Source organism: Apodemus sylvaticus, chromosome 10 (assembly GCF_947179515.1).
Source record: "Apodemus sylvaticus chromosome 10, mApoSyl1.1, whole genome shotgun sequence".
Classification (NCBI taxonomy): domain Eukaryota; kingdom Metazoa; phylum Chordata; class Mammalia; order Rodentia; family Muridae; genus Apodemus; species Apodemus sylvaticus.
This window is the reverse complement of record NC_067481.1, coordinates 108,793,687-108,818,990: the sequence shown is the minus strand read 5'-3', so window position 1 is coordinate 108,818,990 and position 25,304 is coordinate 108,793,687. Positions and strand designations below refer to the sequence as shown.

The following is a 25,304-nucleotide window of genomic DNA, read 5'->3' as shown; positions in this document are numbered from 1 at the left end:
ACAGCAATAGAACGGTAACTAAGACACCAGGTAAGTCATGTGAACCCCAAACACAGGGAACTGCTCTGGACTGGAACCAGAAACCACAACAGTCTTCATCACCAAGTTTCACCGTGTTGGCTGAGGCTTATGCCCTGGAACCAGCCTGGTGAGGCTGAGAACCTCAACTCTGCCACTTATCTGCTAGGTGGCTTCAGGGACATTGGTGAACACACCTGAAAGATGGGACTACCACCTGCAGAGTAGGTTTGTTAAGATAGCTCTGTGAGGTCCTAATATGAAGTGTTGCAAAGACTGTCTAGCATACAATAAGCATTCAATAACTGTCTATTTGCTTTTGGTGGCTTGACTGAATTGGTCAAGAGGCTGGGGGCAGAACTCAAATATCTCAGTTTTAACCATACCAATTACACTGGGCAAGCCCCTTCCCCTCATAAATATTTACTTATTTATGAGACAGGCTCACACTAAGTAGACCAGTTTGTAATGGTTTTATATGCTTGGCCCAGGGAGTGGCACTATTAGAAGGAGTGGTCCTGTTGGAGTAGGTGTGGCTTTGTTGGAGGAAGTGTGTCACTGTGGGTGTGGGCTTTAAGACCTTCATTCTAACTGCCTGGAAGTCAGTATTCTGCTAGCTGCCTTCACATGAAGATGTAGAACTCTCATCTGCTCCTGCATCATGCCTGCCTGGACACTGCCATGTTCCCACCCTGATGATAATAGACTGAACCTCTGAACCTGTAAGCCAGCCCCAATTAAATGTTGTCCTTTATAAGAGTTGCCTTGGTCATGGTGTCTGTTGACTGCAGTAAAACCCTAAGACACAGTTAAGAGACTAGCCCTGAGCCTCCAGAACACTGGGTTACAGACATGTACCACCATGCCCAATCTATGATGCTTTTGACTTCTGTGTGTAACATTTAGACCTTCAGATTTCTGGCCTCCAGTGGTGCCTGGAATGCTAGGCTGTCCTCTGTGCAGAGATTGCTGCCCTTCTAGACAGTTCCTGTTCTTTATCACAGGATTTGCTATGCCCTGCCTCCCTCAAGACTCTCCTATTATATATCTCAACAGCCTGCCCTACTGAGCATTCCCACACTACTCCCTAACTGAGCCAGACCCAAGCTACCACACCTAGAACCACACTAGGTTCTTACCAGGGCAAACTATTTGTTTATTTCTCTCTCTTTTAACTTATTTCCTTCCTTGCTTCCTTCCTTGCTTCCTTTCTTCCTTCCTTCCATCCATCCATCCTTCCATCCATCCATCCAACCATCCATCCATCCATCCATCCATCCATCCATCCATCCATCCATCCATCCGAGGCATAGTCTTTCTATATAGCCTTGGATGTCCTGGAACTCACTATGTAGACCATGCTGGCCTTGAATTCACAGGGCTCTTCCTGCTTCTGCTCTTGACTGCTAGGGTTAATTGTACCGCCACACCTGGAATAAGGGCAAATTCTTTAAATCAAAGAAAAACTTCCCTCTGCCCCATGTCCTCACCACGTCTGAACATTCCTGGCGTGTTCAAACCAGAGCTAGGTCCTCGGTGAGCTACTGGAGTAGAAGGCACAGAGCCTGTGGCTTGCACCGCCATGTCTGTCCTTTGGGCTTGTCCTGAGCCTGGCATGGGTGTCCGGGGCTTGTCTTGCTTCTGCTGCACAGCCAATTCCTGCCGCAGATCTGTAGGGGGGGGAGGGAGCGGGGGGAGGGGGAAAGGGTCCAGAATGTGAGTCCTCGCTTTTGGGTGAGGATGCAGCCAAAATAGAAGTGTACGGCCTAGAAATCAACCTGGAAACCCTGAATGAAAGGACCCTCAGGTCCTCTCCTTAATAGTTACGTAAACAACACAGTCTTCTTCTGCATAAAATATAAAAGAACTTAAACACTACAGCTTTAACATATTTGTTGACATAATTGTTAACAAAGACATAACACTGTGGCAGGAACAGAACCCTAAGTGAAAACTTGCTTCCCCCCAGTCCTCTTCTGTCTGGATCACATAACCAAGTTTTTGGGTTTTTTTTTTTCTGTGTCTGTTGTTGTTTGTTGTTTCCTTTGTGAAGCTTGAGGACAATTTTATTAGTTTAAGGGAAACACCCCAAGCAGGCAGGCTTGAAATCTCAGCAGCTACCAAACCGAGTTAAAAGAAAAGGAAGAGAGAAAGTCACAGCTTTTGTTAGGCTAGTGCAAGGGAATGGAGAGCTTCAGAGAAACAGTGAGGAAGCCCCGCACGCCGGGGCGCACCAGTGCAGAGAGACATGGGGGGGACAAGGACGAGCAAGTCCGAGACCTGGGCAGACTTCTGCAGAAGGGCAAGCTTGGCTCAGCAACGGGCTGGATGGATTGAGGATGGAGCCAAACACTAGATCATCTCTGAGCCTCCTGACCTTTCCAGACCTCCCCTCACAGTTCACATCTGTTGGAAACTCCTACTGAGTACTGTACACATGATTTTAGGATGCATTAGCAGGTCTGTAACTAATCCTCTCCCCTTCCATGAAGGGTCTGCCATCTTTCCCATGACAACATATCTACCAATGTCCACTCATTTTAATAACTGTTTAACACTTCATAAAATAAATTCCTGTGATTTGCTGGTATCTTCATTACTAATGGTATAGGTAGAAGAGGCCAGTAGCTCTTATCTGAAATGTTTTGGACCATATGTGCCAACTTCTTTAAACTTTGTAATACTTACATAGACTTTATCAATAGTTTGAGAATTTCTTCCACCCAAGATTTTGTTGTTGTTTTGCTTGTTTGTTTTAAGATGTGGTCTTTGTAGCACAGCTGACCTAGGACTTGCAATGAGGTCAAGGACGACCTTGAACTGATCCCCTTCTCCAAAACAGAGGGCTTGCAGGTGTGTACCACCATGCCCAGTACCACAGGGCACTTCTAATGGAATTCAATAAGTTCATAAATCTAAAACCATTTAAACTTGACTGCTGCTTTTTAAACCCTATCTACTGACTACACCATTTGATACCACATTCTTATTTAAAAAGAATTAAGGGCCAGGCATAGTGACATATACTTTAGTCTCAGCACTCAGGAGGCAGGCAAATCTTGGTTCTCAAGGTCAGCTAGTCTACAAGTTCCAACACAGCCAAGGCAGTTATACAGAGAAACCCTGTCTTGAAGAAACAAACAAACAAAAAACTAGGATTTGGAACAAACTGTCTTAAGAATGCAGCTAGGATGGCTTACCGATGAAGGTTCCATTAGTCTAAAAATTCTATGCCTGGCACAACAGCCAAAAACTGGCCTGCAATACAATGGCATTTTTCTCCCCAAGAAACTCTTGTGCTTCTGCCAGGACTCAAGCCTGTCTGGCATGTGTGGGAATCCTTCTCTGAGAAAACAATTCTGAACTAAGGAGGCAAGGCCCATGAACCAAGACAGAATTTGTGAACCCCAAGACTTTTCCTGCAGACACACACAAGGTATCTGACAGCCATTCCAATAATCACCGAGAACTGCTGACAACAGTGCAGAGCACCCTCCCCACACTCCTCCTCGTTTACACAGAGCTGCCCCCTCAGCCTCTCTGACGCCAACTCATGCACAGAATAGCTCTAGATTCTCTGGAAAGGCAAAGCCAAGAGCAGATGCTGTCTTAGATGGAGAGCACCATGCAGGGAGGAACCTCTGACCTCGGGCTTCATCCTTCAGCCTCTGCACAGATTCTAGAAGATTCTCCTTCTCATCCAGCTCACTCTCCAGGAAGGCATTTCTTTCAATGGCTTGATTCAAACGCTGCTCAAAGTCTTCCAGGGACATGATTGTGGCTCTGGGTAGAAGAAGTACACAGTTATCCAAAATTGCAATGGCAGCATCTGTCAGTGCCTAAAAACCTGGAAGATGTGACAGCAGGGGTGCCTGAGTGGTCAGTCCTAAGTACCACAGGGCCTCTTGGGCCTCAGGCTCCTCACTTACAAAATGGAGTCATGAGGGCTAAGAAGATACACCAGGTTGCCTTGAGGGTCAAGTCTGATAATTTCCACATGCCAGGAAAGCCTAAGATGACCTAAAGCCTTGACCATTAAGGCATTAGGGCCAAATGCTCCACCCAGTCATTGACAGCAACCAGCCCTAGCTGGTCTAGGAGTGCTACTTAGCATTCAGAACAGCCCAGCACAGACACACAGACACAGACATACACAGACACACACAGACACACACACACACACACACACACACACACACACACACAGACAGAGACGAGACCAGTATTGCTGGGCAGTGGTGGCGCACGTCTTTAATCCCAGTTCTTGGGAGGCAGAGGCAGGCGGATTTCTGAGTTCAAGGCTAGCCTGGTCTACAGAGTGAGTTCCAGGACAGCCAGGGCTATTCAGAGAAACCCTGTCTCAAAAAAAATAAAACAAAACAAAACACAACAACAACAACAACAAAGAGGCCAGTATTAATCTTAGTGACTTTAAAGTGATACTGTGGTCACTAAGCACGACCTGAGATCCCCAACACCCACATAAAAAGCTGGGTACACAGAATAAGCCCTTTATCCTAGCATTAAGTGGCTTTCTGGCCACCCAGCCAGCCTATCTGGAACAAAAATATTGTAGGGTGATTGAGGAAGACCCCTGATGATGCTGACCTCTGCCACCTCTCTTCCACATGCACACACATGTGATGATAAAAACTAAAGTTTCAAAAGCTCTGGGCATTCGACCCCTAGTTGCTGCCCTCCAACAATCACTTCTTTGTGAACAGGGCAGGCACTTCACTAGAACGCAGTAGTAAATGGTGGTAAAGGCAGAGACGAGCTATAACTTAAAAATGGTAATAAAAAGAATCTGACTGGGCAGTGGTGGCGCATGCCTTTAATCCCAGCACTTGGGAGGCAGAGACAGGTGGATTTGAGTTCGTGGCCAGCCTGGTCTACACAGTGAGTTCCAGGGCAGCCAGGGCTATACAGCTATACAGAGAAACCCTGTCTTTGGGGGGTGGGGGGGATCTGTTAGGTGTTTAACTCTGGCCCAGCTACTTTCGCTGGATCTGTTTTCTCATATATAAAGCAGGGACAGTAAGGACACCTCTTGATATGAGACCAGAAATAAAGTAGACTACATAGTCAATACATACTTTATACAGATATGCTGGTACTTCCAATTAAAGGCCCTGTGTTTGTCCCAGAAGGCATCGGCAGTGCAACTGCCCTTTCTGCAGATGGAAGCAGGTTTGGAGTAGGGTCGGGAGCTAACACTCTACTCATCCCTGTAAGACTTGCTGTGGCTCTTGTTCTTTCAGCTGTAGGAAAAGGCTGAATTTGCTAACTCACTCAACATTTCCTCTTAACACCACGTCAGTACCTGTTTTACCTAAGGCACCTACATAGTGACAACAAAAGAAAACATTCAGAAGTCTGACGTTCAGGACCCAAAGTCTCTAACACATTTCATTGTTGTCACAACGGTAAAAAAGATCAAGCATCTGGGTTCCTAGATGGAGGGGTGTGGATGCTTCTGAAAAAGCAGATGAATGCTCTGTACTAAGGAGGCCCATGAGGGAAAGAAATTGGGATGGGGAGATGGTTCAATGGTTAAAGTAACTGCTACAAGCACAAAGACCAGAGTTCAGATCCCAAGAACCCATGTAAAGCCAGGTGAACATGGTGGCCTGCTTGTAATTTCTGTCTGGGAAGGTGGAGGCAAAGGATCTCAGAGCAAGTTGACTAGCTAGACTAGCCAACCATTTCAGTGAGCGCACAGTTTGATTGAGAGACCCTGCTTCAATGAATAAGGCAAAAGAGCAATGATTCTCATGATTAACTACATGCACATGAACACTCATAAAACATACATATATGCACACTGCACATTATCAAAATAGAAAAGAAAAAATTCTTTCACTATCTTATAAGAAAATACCAATTGGTGTTAGTGGCAGGGGTGGGGTGGGGTGGGACACAGCAGACACGAAAAGGCAGATTGGAAAGACCAGATGTAAAGAGTAACTACAGGCATGATGCTCACACCACTCTAGGATCTCAAAAATAAAGAACATGCCAGGTGTAATGGTGTATCCTTGCAGTCCTAGCACTTGAGAGACTAAAACATGAGGATCGCAAGTTCAAGGCTGGCACAGTGGACTTGGACATGGACTACTTATGGAAACCCTATCTCAGTCCCCTGCCCTCTCCTGAACTAAAAAAACAAGAAGGCTTTTAGATGACTGGACAACAGAAGGCTCTAACTATGACTGTCTTGAATGCACAAACGTCAAATAATCCATGCACAGCAAAGCACACACTAAACACAGCCAAAAGAATGTCCAGATACTTCCTACTCACGTCAAAGACAAACAGGTACGTCTCTAAGAAACAATGAAAACCCATACAAATCCAGTTTCAAAATACTGATGGGGTGACACATCTTTATTTCTAATTCTTAGAAGGTAGATGTGGGAGACTTCAGTGAGCATGAGGCCAATCTCAGCTATATGAAGCCCTGTCTAAATGTTTAGAAGACTCCCTTTCACTCTCCGTAAAATTTCACCTTCAAAATGGACAAAACAGCATGAGAGGCAGTTGAGTGGTAGAAAGCTTGTCCAGCATGTGAAAGCTCTGGACTTGATCAAATACTGAATTGGTAGGTAGGTAGGTAGGTAGGTAAAAGTAAGTGGAAGAGGGAGAGAGAAAAAAAAGAGTAATCGGGAGATGGGGAGGGAGAGAATGTAGCTCATAGAAAATGGAATACCATAGCTCCAGGTCATTTAGAATTCAAAACTGAGGTGAACCCATTTCTCCTCTATTTGATGGACAGAAATCCTAAGTGTCCACTATGTAAGTCCACTATGTTAAGGAAGATATTTGGAAAATGAGGGATTGGTATTCTGGGAATTGGCCACTGGGAATATAAACTAGTAAAATAAAAATAGATGGACAATGCTTATCCAAGTCATATAGGCCTGTATCCTCAGACAGGGCCATTCCACTTACAGAACCCCATTGCACAGGTACATATCATGGAAGGTTGCTTATTACAGAGACTCTGATCAGTAAAGGAACCAAGAATAGCAAGACACCCCCCCCCCCAGGAACCTGTGTAAGTGAGTTGTCATGGTATCAGCCAATGTTGATCATTTAGTAGACAATTACATATGTGTTTGAAAAAAAGAACAATGTGTTCAGTATCCTTCATCAGATAGTATCTTCAGCATCCATTGTTAAGTGGAAAAGCAAGATGTACAACTCTGAGTACAAAGTGTTCCTTTATGGGGGACAAGAAGTGGACGGATAACAATGCTTTTATTCTATTCTATCAGCATATATTAGTTATACATGAAGGGTTCTTTACAGCGTCTCACACATGAGCACTTTGATGTCTGCCATGACCACTCACGACCCTTCTTTGTCCCCTACACTCTCCCATTATCCCCTTTTGTGTTCATGTCTTTAGTGCGTGTGCATGTGTGTGTGACCCAACAAGACAGTGAGGGTGGCTACATGGGGTATGGTCATTTTAGAGTGCTGCACTCTAAAGAAAAATCTCTGGCCCTAGCTGCAACCATTAACTACCCATAAATCCTTGGGGAGAAGTAGGAGGGGTCTCATGAGACCCACCCACTTTCATGACAGAGTGCTAGAAACAGTATCTGTTTATTTGTTTGAATTTCTATTAAAACAAACAGGGCTGGAGAGAGAGCTCAGCGGTTAAGAGCACTGTCTGCTCTTCCAGAGGTTTTGAGTTTAATTCCCAGCAGCCACATGGTGGCTCACAACTATCTGTCCTGGGATCCAATGCCCTCTTCTAGCATCAGGTGTTCATACAGAGAGAGCATTCATATACAGTAAATAAATAATTCAACAAACAAACAAACAAACAGTAAAACCAAACCAAAAAACTAGAGATACCTCAGTTACAAGCTGTACTACTCTTTCAGAAGACCCACACTCAGCCCCCAGCACCCACATCAGGTGCCTGTAACTCCTGCTCCAAATGATCCACACCTCTGACATCCACAGGCACCACACTTACATATAAATATCTATACACACAATTAAAGTCTTTTAAAAAGGATCTGGAGAGATATCTCAGTGTTTAAAAGGACTGACTGCTCTTCTAGAGGTTCAATTCCCAGCACCCATACGGCAATTTACAATTGCCACTAACCTCAGTTTTGGATCAATGTCCTCTCTGTCCTCTGTAGGCACTGTAATACTATGCACATAAAAATTAAAAACCTTTTAAAAAATTCAAACAAACAAACAAACAGCCCTTGAGCAATAATTCAGTGGTTCAGTGTGCTGGCTTCATGTGGGAGGGTGTGCCTAGTTCTATAGTGACTTGATGTACCAGGGTGGGTGATACCCTTCCTATGGTGGCTTCAGACTTCTCAGAGGAGAAGGGGATAGGGGTTGGGAGGAGGAGCTGTGTGAGGGGGAGACTGGGAGAAGGGGGCCTGATATTTGGATGTAAAGTGAATAAATAAATTAATGAAAACCACGCCTAGGAGCACAGTCCACCAAACTACAGGAAAAAAAGGAGTGCTTGCTGTTCTTATAAAGAGCTGACGTCGGTTCCCAGCACTCACATAAAGTAGCTCACAATCTCTCTGTGACCCCAGATCCAGGGCATCTGAAGCCTCTTCTTCTGGCTTTTGTTTGTTTGTTTTGTTTTGGTTTTTTGTTTTTTGGATTTGGATTTTCGAGACAGGGTTTCTCTGTATAGCCCTGGCTATCCTGGAACTCACTCTGTAGACCAGGCTGGCCTTGAACTCTGCCTGCCTCTGCTTCCCAGAGTGCTCTTCTGGCTTTTGTAGGTACCTACACAGGTGCATTTATACATAAAAATAATTAAAAATAATAAGAATAAATCTTGGGGGGGGGGGAGAAAAACCTCTAACCCTTCCTATCATAGTTTGAACGGTGTGTATGCACTAACTTCTTGTGGAGAATCGCATTGCTGACCCTAATTCTTCATCTGCTCCTGCACCTCCATCCTTGCTGGAGTCTCGCTGTGGGTGGGATACACTCCCACCCTCTGACTGTGTGACGTGCTTTTTTATAAAAGCTGGATGTGTGAAAATGGCCCTGGCTCACTTCAGAATGTGACTACTCATATACTATCTGAGTTACTCTTACTGGGATGAAAGCCATGACAAAAAGCAGCCCGGGGAGGAAAGGGTTTACTTGGCTTATATTTTCATATCACAGTCATCACTGAAGAAAGTTGGGGCAAGAACTCAAGCAGGGCAGAAACCTGGAGCCAGGAGCTGATGTGGAGGCCACGAAGGAGTGCTGCTCGCTCAGCCTGCTTTCTTATAGAACCCAGGACCGCCAGCCCAGGGATGGTACAACCCACAGAGGGCTGGGCCCTCCCCCATCAATCACCAATTTGAAAAATGCCCTACAGGCCTGATTTATGCAGGTGTTCTCTCAGATGAGTTTCCCTCCTTTTAGATGACGTTAGCCTGAGATAAAACTAGCCAGGACATATACTACATGTAGACTGGACCAAATATAAATCCAGAAATAAATTCTGGGATAAATGAAAAATTAATGTGCAATGAAACTGAGTTCAGTACCCTAGGGGAAACAATGGAACTGAGTTCAGTACACAGGGGGAAACAATGGAAGGTGAGTAACAGTGTGCATTCATGTGAAGAAAACCAAACTGGAGCAGCATCACGACCACGAAGGCTGTCATCTGCAGGCAAGGCTGGCAGAGACTCACTGGCACTTGAAGCAGAGAGCAGTGCTCCTGAGCCTGCATCCTCAGAGAATTTTACTTTAAAAAGCTGCAGTGACAGAACCCAGCACAGCCAAGGGGCCGCATACCTGCACAGCTCTGCCCATATTTCTAGCTGACCTCTGAACCTGAGTACACAGGGAAAGACTAAAAGTGATCCAAGGTATTTCAGCCACGGTCTGCCACAAACAGAAGGCTGCTTGGGAAAGAAGACAGAAGCAAACAGCTAACGGGACCCCCAGGCTCCAGAAACATGGTCTACAATGTTCACAACCCAACCCAAACTGACTGGACTTAGGAGACAAGGAAAATGTGACAGAATTCAAAAGAAAAGATAATCACTGGATCAACACTGAGATGATCTCGCTGGAAATAGGTCAAAGGTTAAAAACAGCCGCTGTGACTACACTCAGGATCTGAGACAGGAAGAAACCTCAGTGTAGGAATAGGGAGAGGAGGAAGGGGAGGAGGAGGAGGGGAAGGAGGGGGAGAGGAGGAGGAGATAGGGGTGGAGAACAACAACAAGAAAAAGAAGCAGCAGCAGCAGCAGCACAATGAAATGGAAATTCTAGTTCTGAAAAAAACAATATTTAAAATCAAATCTCATTTGATCCAGTGACTGACTGGATCTTGGAGCAACTGTTATTTTGGAGAGTTAAGACACATCTGGCTGCACCCCCTTGCAAAGGCTTCATCCCAGCTGTACATGTTGAGTGTTTACAGCCCAACATGGAGGGTTGTCACAAGACTCTTACCTGAGTATCAGACTCCCTACTACCTAAAGCATGCAACTACAAAACTCTGCCTTAATTGCATATGGCCTCAAGGAAGAGCTAGAGACAGTGGAAGTCTAGGACAGGAAGGCTCCATCCACGCTGCAGCCGGGAAGCCCTCACCCACTGGGTGTGCTCCCAGGTGTGGCCTTCTGGGGAGGAAGCACCAACGCCCTGTAAGTGACCCCTCACCGATGAGAGCCAGTGAACTCATTGTTTCCAAACCAAAGTGAACTTCAGAAGAATCATGCCTTGGCTTTTGTTTGGACCTTAGGAGAGGTAGCTGTTGTTTAATCTTCTTCCTGTGAAGGAATTTTAGCAATATCCAGCTTGACAGTAGATTAGAGGAAAGAGAATTTGAAATTAAAACAATAGAGATAGACAAGATTAAAGGAAAAACAAATGAAGGGTAGGGGAGCTGGCTCAGTGTGTAAAGTGCTTGCTGTGCACATGTGAGCACCTGGGTTCGGATCCCCGCACCTGCATAAACGCTCTGTGTGCGCAAATGTATGAAACCTCCCCATGGGCAAGCTGCAGAAAAGAGAAACCTAGGACCTCTGGGAGCCAGTCAAGCCAGAACAGCAAGTTCCAGGTTCAGTGAAAAACCCTGCCTCAAAAACTATGATGAACAACAGAGGAAGATGCCCAAAGCTAAGGTCTACCATCCACATCAACATAATGTGTAGACTACAGTGAGAGAGAGAGAGATGGGAGGAACAGAACCTCTGAGACCCACATGGCAAAATTTATATCAGGACAGAATCCAGATCATGAAGGAAAAGAAAAGAGGAACCAGGGGGATCTTTGTAAATTTGAGGAGAGCCTGGTCCCTATACTGAGTCTGGCCAGCCAAAGGTGCTTAGTGAGACCCTGTCTCAAAAGCAAGCATGCAAACAAACAAATGGAAAAGTATCTGGAGAAAGAGTGACCAAAGTGAAACTTGATGAAAGACAAAGGTTAGCCCCAGCCCATCTTTCGCATCTCAGCACCAGTAGGTAAGTCACCAGCCACTAAATGGGACACATACCCTTTAAAGGGTCCCCACTCCCCATCTGAGACCCACCTCTGCCTCAAATACATCTCTTGCAAGAGATTTGTTGTGTAGTATAATCTGTTTGGCATACCAAAATCACAGAAAACCAAAACTGGTGAGAACCCGAGAGTAGAGGTAGAAAACAGCTATATACTCTTCAGACATACAGAGAAGCAACAATTACAGAAGACTGCAACATCACCTTCAAAGTCTAAGCCTGTCAGGCCGGAATTCTGCATCTAATGAAAATATCCTTCAAGCCAGCCTGGGAAGCCAGCACACCTGAAATCCCAGCACTGGGCATGAGGGTGGAGGTAGTAGTGTGTCAGTTAGGAGCCTTGTTACAAATCTGAGGCCAATCTGGTGTACATAGAGTTCCAACCCACCAGAAAGTCTGTTTGAAAAAAAAAATAGCAAAGGAAAAGAGAGAAGAGCAGATCCTCGAAGACACGTCAGGAAGCAACGCAGCAGCTATGACCTGGAGGGGTACAGACCCTACCCCAAAATCTACAGAGCAGAGGAATGGCAGGGCCTCACAAGGGTGAAGACCTGAATTTTAATCTCCAAAACCCATGTAAAAGATAGACATGTTAAAACGAGCGTGTCTGCAGTCTCAGCATACCTACGGGGAGACAGGACAATCTGAGAGCTCACAGACTAGCTCACATGAGTCTAACATGGAAGGGAAGGACCAAGAATATGCACGTCCTGATTTCTGTTAAGTGTGCATCCACATTCACAAACACAAATGCTCACGGGTATGGATGGGTATTCACACACACACACACACACACACACACACGCGCGCGCAAGAATAGAGGCAAAATAAAGACATTTTCAGGTAAGCAAGAGTCTATCATAAATAAACAGACTATTCTATAAGAAATCCTGAGGGCAGTCTTTTAAACTGGAGGAAGAGGCCCACGAGCCATTAGGGCTTTGTCACACTCAGCACTAAGTTCTTCACACTCTTATGGTTGTCACCTCACAAAACTTTCCTTGCTCTGCCTACCGTTTAGCTCTTTCCAAGTCATCATTGGCTTGTTCCAGTTCCCTGATATATTTCTGCAGTTGGTCTTTAATGGCTTTCGTCTGAGCCAGGTCATCCTCCAAGGCCGAGATCTGCCGGTAACCTTCTGAATGCTGCATTTCAAACTTCTCCTGCAGGACAGACCAGAAGCCTGGTCAGTGAGTGAAGAGTAACACTCCAAGTTTGCATCCCTTCCTAATCATCACCCTACCATCAAATACAGGGTGTCACTCGTGGGTGGTGCTATCTACTGTACAAGACATTGATGGCTTTGGCCACTGAATATAAGCTCTTCCCCTTCTTTCTGCCCCAACAACAGTACTTCATCTTCTTTCCTTAAGATAGTATTTCATGTACACCAGACTGGCCTTGAATTATGTACCCAAGAAGCAAAGGATTCCCTTGAACTGCCTGCCCTGTCTCCACCTTCCAGGTATAGTCAGTTTATGCAGTGCTGGGGCTTTTGTACAAGCACTGTCAGCCCCCACCTGAGACACAGTTTCAACATGACCCCAACATCCTAAGGAATGTCTCTCTCTTTATATTAGGGTCTCTGAGGTATTTCTTCACATCATCCCTATGAGGGAGGTCAGGCCTCCTTTCCCAGCCTCCCCTGAGCTCAGTCAACAGAACCTTCTCTCCACAGACCTGAAATTTCAGATGAGAAGCAGTTGTTGTCCTAGTTAGGGTTATTTTTACAGTGACGAAACACCATGAACAAAGCAACTTGGGGAGGAAAGGGTTTATCTGGCTTGTATTTCCATATAACTGTTCATCATCAAAGAACAGGAACTCAAACAGTGCAGGAACCTGGAGGCAGAGCTGATAGAGGGCCATGGAGGGATGCTGCTTACTGGCTTGCTCCTCATGGCTTGCTCAGCCTTCCTTCTTATAGAACCCAAGACCACCAGCCCAGGGATGGCCGCATGTACAACAGGATGTTGTAAGCCCTCCCCGATAAGCACTACTTAAGAAAATGCACTATAGTGGAGACGTTTTCTCAACTGAGATTCCCTCCTTTCAGATGACTATGGCTTGGACACATAACGAGCCAGGACAACAGGAGATGCTGTGAAGGATAAGCAACAGTCATTCAAAGAAAGCACACCCCAATTTTCCCAACCATTTGCCTGCCAATTTGCTCACCACCTGCTCCGCGCCACCCTGTCCACTCTCACCTGATCCTTGCAGAGCCCACAGACCTTCAAATGAATTAATTATTCAAGGTGTGCATAGTCACATGCCCCAGGTTCCAGCTACAACTCAATATGGCACTGCTCTGTGCTTGAGAGAACAGCAGGGGTGACTTTAGTTGCTCGTACCTCGCAAAGGAGTCATCAGATATTTAATGATAATCATCCTAACGTTTTGACCCAAGACAGTCCACACCGCAATGTAAGGGAAGCTCAGTGTGATTAGACAGTGCTTTCAAGAGCAAGGAACAGTTCTGATGACAACTCACTGGTTAGCTGCTGCCCATCTGGAGCAATTAACACTTACAAACCTACTGTGTGTGTTAATTCATCTGGGCCACACCAGAGATATGAAAACTAAGACTCAGTTATTTGCCTGGCCCAAAGTTGATCTGCAACAAATAACCCAGCCAAGATCAGGGTCACCAGAGCATGCACTCTTAAAGCAAAGGCACGAAGCAATCTGTGCAGGTTGTCTCAGGGTTCCACTGCTGTGAAAAGATACAACGACTATGGCAACTCTTGTAAAGGAAAACATTCCCTGGGGCTGGCTAACAGACTCACGGTGAAAAGCTTGTCAAGAAGCATGGTGGCAGCAGACATGACAGCCTCAGAATTTGGGAGTGCTATTTGTTTCTGGCAGATGAAGGCCAGAAACACTACTCACTGCCTTACAACAGAAAGCTCAGTGGCTCACTCACAACAGTGTCCAGGCTCAAGGGGCAACACAGTGCTTCACTTTTACCTGAGAGGATACATTCTAAGATATTCTGCTACATCCCCCCCCCCCAAAACTTCAGACACCATCAAACCCTATACATGTTCTTTTATTCCCATGTTTGCTGTGTTATCATATAATGCTTAGTTTACAAATTAAGAATTTAATAATTACAAAATGGAATGATTATAATATTATACCATAATAAAACTTATTTAAAACATGTAACTTATTTATCTCTGGAATTTCCCATTTAATACTTTTTGGATTTTTGTTTGTAACCCAATCCATGGAAAATAAAGCCAAGAAGGGGTCCAGGTAGAACTACTGCAGTGCCCAGTCAACAAACCTGCTTATGACTGCCATGGTCCAACAGAATGTTCTAGAAGATTATATTCTGTAGGCCCTTTGTCCAGAAGTGAAACCCATGAGTAATATGTGGATACAGAGCGCTTGAACTGTAGTAATGTTAGTAGAATTTCCTCATTAGTTTTCATTTCAATAGTCATATGTAGAGGGCTGAAGAGATGGCTCAGCGGTTAAGAGCACTGACTGCTCTTCCGAAGGTCCTGAGTTCAAATCCCAGCAACCACATGGTGGCTCACAACCATCTGTACAGCTACAGTGTACTCATATTCATAAAATAAATAAATAAATCTTTAAAAAATTATTATATGTAGCTAAGAGTTACGATATGGTACCTTGTAATATACAAGCAAGGAGGCATTCTAAAACCAGGCATGATGGTGATTACCCTTAATTCTAGCACTTAGGTGGTGAATGGAAGGAGTCCAAGGCCACCCTCAACTACATAGTAAATTCAGGGCTGGTCACAATGAGCCTGGGCTACCTGATTCAGTCTCAAAACGCTACAATTCTGACCCTGCAGCCTCTGAAGAACTCTCTTTGCCATGTCCCTCGTGAAATCGGTACAGACACAATCCAAGAAGGGCTGTAGGCTTGCTTTTCATGGATTTCCACCTACTGGGGCAGAAAAAGTACAATGACCACAGCCACAGGGACAGCAGAAGGGAGTGGGCCTGGTGCAGGCACTTCCTTGCTTCTTGATCTGCATGCCACAAGCCATCCCTACCTGTACACCTGCCCCTGGGGTCCCTCACCTTTACAGACTCCAGCTCCATTCGAAGGCGGTTGTTCTCTGACAATAGGTCCCGGTTCCTGGTTTCAATTTGCTGCAGCTGAGTCTCCAATTCAGCTTCATATTCCCGGCTTCCTTCCTGGAATTCTCGGAGTTCCTCCTGTGTATTCTCTGCCCTGTAGCAGTATTACAAATAAAGTAGGGTGTGTGGGTTATGACTTTATTCAGCCACCATTATTCGCAATGGTGGTTGCGAATTTATGGTAAAGACGACAGTATGTGAGAGCTGGCACTGAAGTACACAGCTCTAATCTTAGCATTCAGGAGTCTGAGGCAGGAGGCTCAAGAATTCAAGACCAGTCTGAATTACAGTGTTTAATCCCCCCTCCCTCTCTCTCTCTCTTTCTGGGCACTTTTAGATCCGTGCACTGAAACACCAGTTTCAAATTTAAAATCTTTTTTTTCTTTTTTTTTTTTCTTTTTTCAAAGACAGGGTTTCTCTGTGTAGCCCTGCCTGTCCTGGAACTCACTCTGTAGACCAGGCTGGCCTTGAACTCAGAAATCTGCCTGCCTCTTCCTTCCAAGTGCTGGGATCAAAGGCGTGCACCACCACTGCCCAGCCAAATTTAAAATCTTTAAGAGGCTATTGTTTTTCAATTTTATGTGTACAAGTGTTTGGCCTGCATGCATGTATGCAGACCAAATGCAAGCCTAACGCCCAAGGAGGTCAGAAGAAGGTATTGAATCTTCCGGAACTAGAGTTAAGGATGGCTGTGAGTCACCATGTGGCTGCTGGGAACTGACCCTAGATCCTCTACAAAAACAGGCGCTCTTCACCTTGAGCCATCTCTCCAGCAACAGCCTATTTTGATAGGCACAGGTAAATCTTCCTCCCCATAGAAGACCTGACAGAGATAAACACCCATCTAGAACATGTTAAATAGTTCTGTGACTCGATCTGTTGTTCAAATCCTAACTCTGCCTCTCACAGCTGCTGCCTTAGGCAGAGTTCTCCATTGCTCAGGGCCTCTGTAGGGAAAGGTGATCTAGTTTCTTCAGCTTATGGTAAGTAAGGCTGCAGGCAAGGCGCCCACACACTCCCAGGGAAACGGAGGGAAGCTGCAGGACTGACCTCTGCTTGTAGGTCATGGCCAGGTCTCTCCAATAGTTTGTTTCTTCCTCCTCTGATCCAAAAGTCTTCCCAGAGTCCTCCATGGTAAAATGGGCAAGAGCTTACTCTTCCTGTGGCATGATGTCTAGGAGAAAAGTTTGAAAATTATTAGTGATTTTTCTGGGTAACAGCTGATCTTTAATTTAAAAATCCAACAAAGCAAAACATAATAAAAAACAACCCTAAAGCCCAAACTTTATGGTAGATCAAATAAAAAAAGATGCTTCCTCTAAAACCAGAATTAAATCCAAATAAAAAGCATCCTACCACAAACATTTAGCACCTAGCCGTTAGATCCAAATAAGATATCTTCTAGATCCCTGGCTCCTCTAGGGGACTTGGCTAGATGTACAGTGTATCTGTTGGTAAGTTTGGACATGGATGCGCCCCTGAGAAGTGGTACTGTGATAGAGATTCCCAAAACTCAACCTGGATGTCAAGGTGGGCTTCCCAGGAAGGTGGCATGTAAAACTCTCGGAAAAGAGTTGGGCATAGTGTCTCTGGCATCCCAACACTCAAAAAGCTGAGGCCAAAAGGTCACAAGTTCAAGACCAGGCTGGGACCCTGTCTCAAAGAAAAGTAGACTAGGAAAGCAGATGGATGAGAAAAGGGGGGACACCAGACTCACAGACAGCACAGCAACAGCTCATGTGGGAGCTGAGGAGTTAGGACTGAGTGCGGAGGAGGGAAAGAGCAGAGACTGAACTCCAGGGCTAAATCACAGGCAGCCTGTCAAACACATTAACAAACGTACTGCCAAACTGTACAGTGGCAGACACTCGGGAAGCTGAGGCAGGAGGATGTAAGATCTTTAGCTAACCTAGGCCACAGAGAAAGACACTGGAAAGACAGAAGGACAGAAGGAAAAAAGAAGGAATGCTTGGTTGCCACGAGGAGCCCCTGGGGCACTCAGAAGCTCATCCTGGTGGTGTGGCTGGAGAAGGCCAGGGAGTAAAGCAGATCTTCTGCAGCAGTCCAGGAAAAGAAAGGAAGGTAGATAAAAAGAGAACTCAGAACAAAGGAAGTAAGCACAGTTCACGGACACTTAGAAAACAGCAGGAGCCCGGTGTAGGGTGCCATCTGGGAAATGGAAAAAAGAGGTCTGCAGCCCAAGCCTGGGAAAATTGAAACCAAAATGGGCAACACAGCAGCTGAGAATGGCCAAAGTGTATAAAACCTAAGTGGAGAGTGACCAAGACGCCAGATGTCAACCTTCCCCAACCTTCCCGGATGTTCACATGTGCATAAACACAAAATTTACTCAAGACAAAACCACCACTATTTTTTTGGCTGTAAAAACCTCACTACAAGATAAGAGACAGAGGCAGGATCCTCAGAAGCTCTTGAGCCAGCTAGCTTGGTATACAAGCTACAAACAAGAGACCTACTATTTCTCTTTCCCTAATTCAGAGAAAACATGTCATCTTGTCATCCCACCCATGGCCGACCAAGGCGGAAACCTTACCTGAAAGGGGATGATTTATAAACACTCCCTCCATGGACTGCTCACTGATTCTTCCATCTTCCTCTAATAGTACCCCAATGTTCCTTTATGAGAAACCCCATTCTCATTCTATTTCGTTCGCCTCTACATCTATGACTGGCTCAGCTGGGTCTAACTTACGCCGAGACACCGGCTCAGGAGCTGAACCAAGCCCAAGCTGAGCCCATGCAAGTAGGGGGTTAACCTACAATAAACCAGTGGCTGGGTGAGCCTCTGAGAGTCTAGACCTAGGCCTTCTGCAGAGCTACCGAGAGAAACACACAAGGAACAGCCTGTCTGAGAAACGATCCAATAGGAAAAGGTTGCTGGTGGACCTAGGGAGGTGGGATCCTGTCAAAATCATCACCAGGGCAGCTAAAACTTGACTAAAGCTTATAGGAGAGAATCCACTCCCTGTCAGTACTGGATACAGTTCCCAGTTTAGAAAACATAGCTAGTACTGCTGCCAGAGTACTAGCCCCTTAGGAAAGGGGCTTCCCAAGCCGGGGACGCGCATAACTAACGTTGGGCGCATGCTGGGCAAGCGTGACAAGCTGGGGTCGGCGCCCCGGCACTGAGGTAAAGTCAAATGTGGCAGCACATCTGTAATTCCAGGGCTCTCAGCAAGATGAGAGGCAGAGGCAGGATCCACACACATGAACATGAATCCATACAGCGCAGAGGAGGGGCGAGGCAGAGAGGGAAACAGGAGACGGAGGAGAGAGAGGTTTTTGAGACAGGATCTTACTATGCAGCCCCAGCTGGCCTGGAACTCATTATGTATCTCATGTTGACTTTGAACTTATGATCCTTTTGCTTCAAGCTCCTAAGTGCTAGGACTGTCGGCATATGCCACAGTGCTAAGCAGAAACAAACAAACAAAAACAAACAAACAAACAAACAAAACCTTCTCAAGTTGTGTGTGTGGGTTACAGGGGAGATGTTTGTCTTAGTTAGGGTTTTACTGCTGTGAACAGACACCACAACCAAGGCAACTCTTATAAAGGACAGCATTTAATTGGGGCTGGTTTACAGGTTCAGAGGTTCAGTCCATCATCAAGGTGGGAACATGGCAGCATCCAGGCCGGCATGGTTCAGGGGGAGCTGAGAGTTCTACATCTTCATCTTAAGGCTGCTGGCGGAATACTCACTTCCGGGCAGCTAGGATGCGGGTCTTAAAGGCCAAGCCCACAGTGACACACCTACTCCAACAGGGCCACGCCCCAGGGTGAGCACACACACACATCATCATCACAGTGTTGCTCTCACAGATGGGAGGAAGAGGCCCTCGTTATAGAGAAGAGTTTATGAAACTGAATCTCAAGAACTGCAGAGAAACTGAGCAGGGACCAGGACTCAGCCTAATAACGCACATACCACTAATAGCACAGGAATGGCATTTCTATCAAAACCATACACAAAATATTTTAAAAGGAGTGGGAAAGCTACAAGAGGTAAGTGACAGATACACCTCTTGCTTATGAAACTGCCAATCTTCCAAATACAAGATTCTTCTTTTTATTTGAAAATTCCTCATAAACTCCTGCAGGACTGCTCTCTACCACAGAGAGCATGCACAATGTCTCATGAAGAGTCATTTCTTGAGCTGGAGAGATGGCTCAGCGGTTAAGAGCACTGACTGCTTGTCCAGAGGTCCTGAGTTCAATTCCCAGCAACCACATCTGATACCTTCTTCTGGTGTGTCTGAGATAGCTACTCATATAAATAAAATTAAAATAAAAAGAGTCATTTCTTCCAGTTATTTATTGATGTTTACTGTGTAATAACTTTCCAAGAGGTATTAACCTCTTTAGGCTGTTCTGCTCTAGGAGATGGGCAAAGCAAGCACTGAATGGAGATGCAGAGACACCGATAGAGCTCAGTTGGTACAGTGTTTACCTAACATCTGTGAAGTCTGGGGTTCTATTCCTTGCATGCCTGTAATCTCAGCACCCAGAAGACAGGAGCAAGAGGATCAGAGGTTCAAGGTCGTCTTTGAGAAGGCCAGTTGAAGGTCAGCCTGGGGCACATGAACCCTGAGATGATAGTGAGAAAAAAAAAATGAGAAGAAGGAGGACAAGACGGGAAGAGAGAAGGGGAAAAGGAGAAAGAGGAGGGGAAAGGGGGAAGAAGAGGAGCAGGAATAGCCAGAGGCAGCAGCTACAGCAGCCCTTGGCCATCTCCAGCAACCACGAAGCAATGGTAGAAGCAATTCAACCCAAATGCAGTATGTCTTTTTGAAGCCAAGTTCAGGAACTGCAAAGTTGCACATAGATTGGCAGAAAGTCAATTTGGACCACAATCTTTTAAAAACACCATTATAATAGGTGTTAATACCATGTTACAGTACACATAGCTTTGTGCCAGCTATCTTAAAAATGAACACCAGAGCAGAGTGGTGGTCCATGCCTACAATCCCAGCCACTATGGCACATGAGGCAGAGGATTCCCAACTGTGAGTTCAGCCTAGACAACTTAGAATGACCAAGATTTCATCTCAAAAATAAAATTGAAACAAAGAACTAGGTAAGTAGCTCAGTCAGGGGCGTGCTGAGCCAGCGGGCATGGGTTTAAGTCCCAGAACTATCAAAAACTAAAAGAATACGATGTCCATTTATATCACTCATATGTTGGTAACGTGCTTTCCAATGCCTTGGCGCCATCTTATGTCTCTGGGGGTCAATCTCGCTCATTCGGGGGTCATACAAATAGGGCAGGAAAGATGCCTCTACCAGTAAAAGGCTCTCATACAAACATGAGAACCTGAGTTCAAATCCAAAACGCCCAGATAGAAGGCTGCACATTGGTGTTCTATAACCCCAGCGCTCGGTGTGGGGAGACAGAGATAGGCAAGATCCCTAAAGCTCACCGGCCGGCCAACCTAGCCCAACGAAGGAGGTTCAAGTTCAGTGAGCCTTAAAAAAGTAAATAAATACAAAAGTTAAGATGGAAAACAACTGAAGAAAGACTCTGCTCATAGACTTCTGGTACTCCACACAGCAGCCCCAAGTACACATACCCCACAAAAATTCAAAAAGCAAATTTTAAAAAGCACCTGTTTCTTGTAATTTGGTTTTACACTTCTAAGAATTCATTTCAGCATGGGGTTTCTGTGTATGTGCAAGTGTTCCTGTGCATGAGGACCCACAAGTGAGGTTTCTGTGTGCGCGCAGGTGTTCATGTGCATGTAGAGCCAGAAGCAGACTTTTTTTTTTTTTGAGGCAAGGTCTCTCACTGAACCTGGGGTTTACATTCTGCTCCGCTGGTGGGGCAGCAAGCCTCCGGGCCTCCTGTCCCCGAAGCCTGGCACTGTAAATCACAGCTGCTTTGTGGTGCTGGGGACACCACACTGGTCCTCATACTTTGAAATAAAAACTTTAGTGGCTAAGTCATCTCCTCAGTCCCCTAGGCTTGGCTTTGTTGGGAGGGGTTCCCCCAAACTAAATCTACAAAACTGTCTGAAAACACACTCAAGACATACACCTCTAATTTCAAATTTCTAGAAAAGAAATAAAGTGATATCTGAGTAAACAAAGGTAGCCAAAAAGCTGGCCGTCAATACACAGACACACAGGAACCAACACAAGCTGGTCGTCAATACTCAGACACACAGGAACCAACACAAGCTGGCCATCAATACTCAGACACACAGGAACCAACACAAGCTGGCCGTCAATACTCAGACACACAGGAACCAACACAAGCTGGCCGTCAATACTCAGACACACAGGAATCAACACCCTTCTCAAGCCCAAGCTTTATCTCGGTCAAAATGAGAAGTGAATGGGAGTCAGGTGACGGTGGGCACCCATAAACCCAGCACTTGGGAGGAAGAGGCAGGAGAATCTCTTTGAGTTCAAGGCCTAGTCTATAGAGCAAGTTCCAGCCCAAACACATCGAGTCACTAAGCCTCGCTGGTCTTCATGTTGCTTAAGTACAAACACCTGCAAGGACATGTCCTTATCCTCCTCAAAGGGCCACTCACCATTCTCTAACACGAAGAACTACCAGCACAGGACAACTGGGCAACCGTGATGCTGTTAAATCAGAACTATCTGCACTACGGTAGAAAAGCAGTCTTGATAGCTGTTGTCTCCCTCTGTAACAAGGGAGGCAAAGGGCCCGGAAGGAAAGTAACAGACTGTGGCTAGAACAGGCACTGAGTTTGAACTTGAACCTGACACAATTCTTTATAATGAATTTTTGGTAAAATAAATACAATTTACAGTAATATATTATGAACTGAAGTTTCCAGATGGAAGGAAGGAAGGAATTAGGAACACTTGCACCTATGTTAAAGATTCTACAAGACCAAAAGACTGAACTTCACAATTGTGGAGAGTTAAAATGTTGCAAATCAGAGGTAAATTATCTTGTGCTATTTTTAGTTTCTTTGAAAGTCATTCATTGCCCATACCAGGATTTTACCAATATCCTTGTATCTGTCTTAGTCAGGGTTTGTATTCCTGCACAAAACATCATGACCATGAAAGCTGGGAAGGAAAGGAGTTTTTCAGCTCACACTTCCACACCAAAGGAAGGCAGGACAGAAACTCACTCACACAGGGCAAGCTGATGCCAAGCAGAAGCCATGGAGGAACACTTCTTACTGGCTTGCTCAGCCTGCTCTCTTATAGAACCCAAGACTGCCAGCCCAGGGATGGCACCACCCACAATGGGCCCTCCCACCCTTGATCACCAGTTAAGAAACTGCCTTACAGCTGGATCTCATGGAGGCATTTCCTCAAGGGAGGCTCCTTTCTCTGTGATAACTCCAACTTGTGTCAAGTTAACACACAAAACCAGTCAGTGCAGTATCAAAACATAAAATATGTTCTGAGCTGATGTCTAGCCTTCCCCAATGCAAACTCTACCAGGGTTTTCCCTGCTGTGACCCCCTACTACTGAATATGGTAAACACCTTAATTTATCACTTTCTTTGTTCTGTAACCAGTAAGATTTCATGTAAGCAACAGTGAGGCATGGTGCTTGAGGGAACTAGAATCTGTGCTCCTGAGCCAATGTATATTGGGTTCCAGAAGAAACTATTATTCTGATTAAGGTGAGTGTGGTGTTTTTGACTTGAAGTAGCTTCATCTGAATTTTTTAAAAGGCTATACTTGGTTGGCAAAGGCAAGGCTCAGGAATAAAGCCCTGCCTAGAATGCAGAAGGCCCTTGGTTCACTCTCAATTACTGGGGGTGAGGGTGGGGGGTGTTAAATACATTTTTTTAAAAGGAAAAGAACTTATATTTGAGTAGGAATAAAAACAGTAACTATTGTTAGGTCATTTTATTCTCTTGATCAAGGGAATTCTTCCTACTGTGGTCTGGGCCCCTCTCAATCATTTCTTTAACACTCACAGTGAGTTGGGCCATATACCAAGCACCTTCATCCACAACCCCAGAACAGGCTGCAGAGGCTCACGATTGGAAATTCCCTCTGAAATAAAAGGGGTTTGATCTCACCAGGCTCATAAGTTCTAAGGTAGAACTTTAGAAGCAATAATAAAATCCCCAACAGGTTAAGTCAAGGTAGCAAATTATTATCCAAATCAAGATTAAACTATAAATATCGGAGGCACTTGCGACTTCAGAAGGGTTGGTGGGTTCATAGTTCTGTAAGTTCCCTTTACGGAATTCCATATGGAGTTCAGTAAGGGGAATTATTTAAATCTCAAAACTGGTTGAATACCAGTGTGTGTTGGGAAAGAGGGGTGCGTGGTCAGATAATCCTCAGGCTCTGAAGTAGTTTGTATCAGACTGTACTTCAAAAGCACCACTTCTGAGTCCTAAAAGAAAGGTTACCCTAGCACACAATTCAGACAGAAACAGGTGGCAGAGAAAATTACAAACCTCCACCCAGCCAGAGAAATTGAGGAAGGTTCCGGCTAAAAAGTAGACAGATGCACAGCCTGGCAAAAAACCGAGATGACTTAGTCAATATAAAGTCGCTCCGGAGTCAAGGTGACTCCGGGTTGCCCAGGACCTCAAAGAGGTAGGTGAGTTGGGCCAACCTCCAAGGTGTGGGTTAAATACTCTCACCCTTTATCGGATAAAGTTTATTCGATCCTAAGTGCTATCTAGGGAAATTTGAAACGTCCAGCGACCGAGACCCATAAGCATCGAGGGGAGGGTTAGATATAGGCTGGTACCCGTGCGGCAGCAGTTGGGGAACCGGGAACTGGGGGGGTGAAGGGGCAGACGAGGAACCCGGGGACCGTGGGCGGCGCGGGCACCGGTCTTGAGGACGTTCGAGGGAAGGGAAGCAGCCAGCAAGAGAGGAACGGAGTTGGCCTGGGCGAGCGGCGGAGCTCACGGATGGAAGGTGGAAAGCTGAGGAAGGCAGGTGTAGGGGAACCGTCCGATGGGTGCTGCGGGCGTGGCGGCGACCGACCCGCAGCCTGGCTCCACTTACCCTGCACGGGCGGCGACGGTCCCGGCGAGGCGCGGGCTAGCAGGCCTTTCTTGCGGACCAGCCCGGCCGGCACCGCGCGGCCCGCGCCTCCCATTGGCTGCCGCTCTCGGGACGCGTCCGACTCGGCCAATCAGCGCGGGGAAGCGAGGTTTGGAAACTTTTTCCCCCTCTAGGCCCGGGCAGGGCAGGGCCAAGCCTGGGGTGCGGGGCGGGGAGGGGCCGCAGGAGGCGCAGATGACTCGCCCGGGAAGACGGGCGTGGAGAGGGCCTGTCCTGGCTGGGTCCTCGCCGTGCCACGCACTCTGGAACACCCGCACGCCTCTTCACACTGGTTGCATTTGTCTGCCCTTGCTCTTGCGCAAGAATAGACAAAGGAGCAATTGGTCGGAGAAACCCGGCATTAGGAATAGCTAGTATTATCGGGTTACACTACCCAATTCCAAAAACGCTATACTAGCCCAGAATGCACAAAGACAAAAACTGGCATAGAGAACGACAAACCCGCCCAACCCACAGGGTCCTTGTTGTCCCACAACTTTATACCCCAAATTGAATCTTCCACTGTTGTTGCCTCTTCTGAGACAGAATAATTTAGAGTGAAAGAACTTGGCTTTGAATTCTACCTCTGCTGCTTATTAGCTGTGTGAATTTGAGAGAAGGTATTTAA

At 45.9% G+C, this 25,304-nt stretch overlaps 1 protein-coding gene across 4 annotated transcripts in view; it reads right to left on the bottom strand.

The window, feature by feature from the left end:
• Window positions 1-24,743, bottom strand: part of Nde1 (nudE neurodevelopment protein 1) — a 46,134-nt gene extending 21,391 nt beyond the window's left edge. For all 4 annotated transcript variants that reach the window (XM_052197187.1, XM_052197184.1, XM_052197185.1 and 1 more), the window contains exons 1-6: window positions 24,638-24,743; window positions 16,700-16,823; window positions 15,590-15,743; window positions 12,540-12,688; window positions 3,665-3,801; window positions 1,509-1,688 (exon numbers count right to left, since the gene is read on the bottom strand). In XM_052197187.1, coding sequence (XP_052053147.1) covers window positions 1,509-1,688; window positions 3,665-3,801; window positions 12,540-12,688; window positions 15,590-15,743; window positions 16,700-16,782 — 703 coding nt within the window. In that variant the 5' untranslated portion in view covers window positions 16,783-16,823; window positions 24,638-24,743. The remainder of the gene's footprint in view (window positions 1-1,508; window positions 1,689-3,664; window positions 3,802-12,539; window positions 12,689-15,589; window positions 15,744-16,699; window positions 16,824-24,637) is intronic.
• Between the last annotated feature and the right edge of the window lie 561 nt (window positions 24,744-25,304).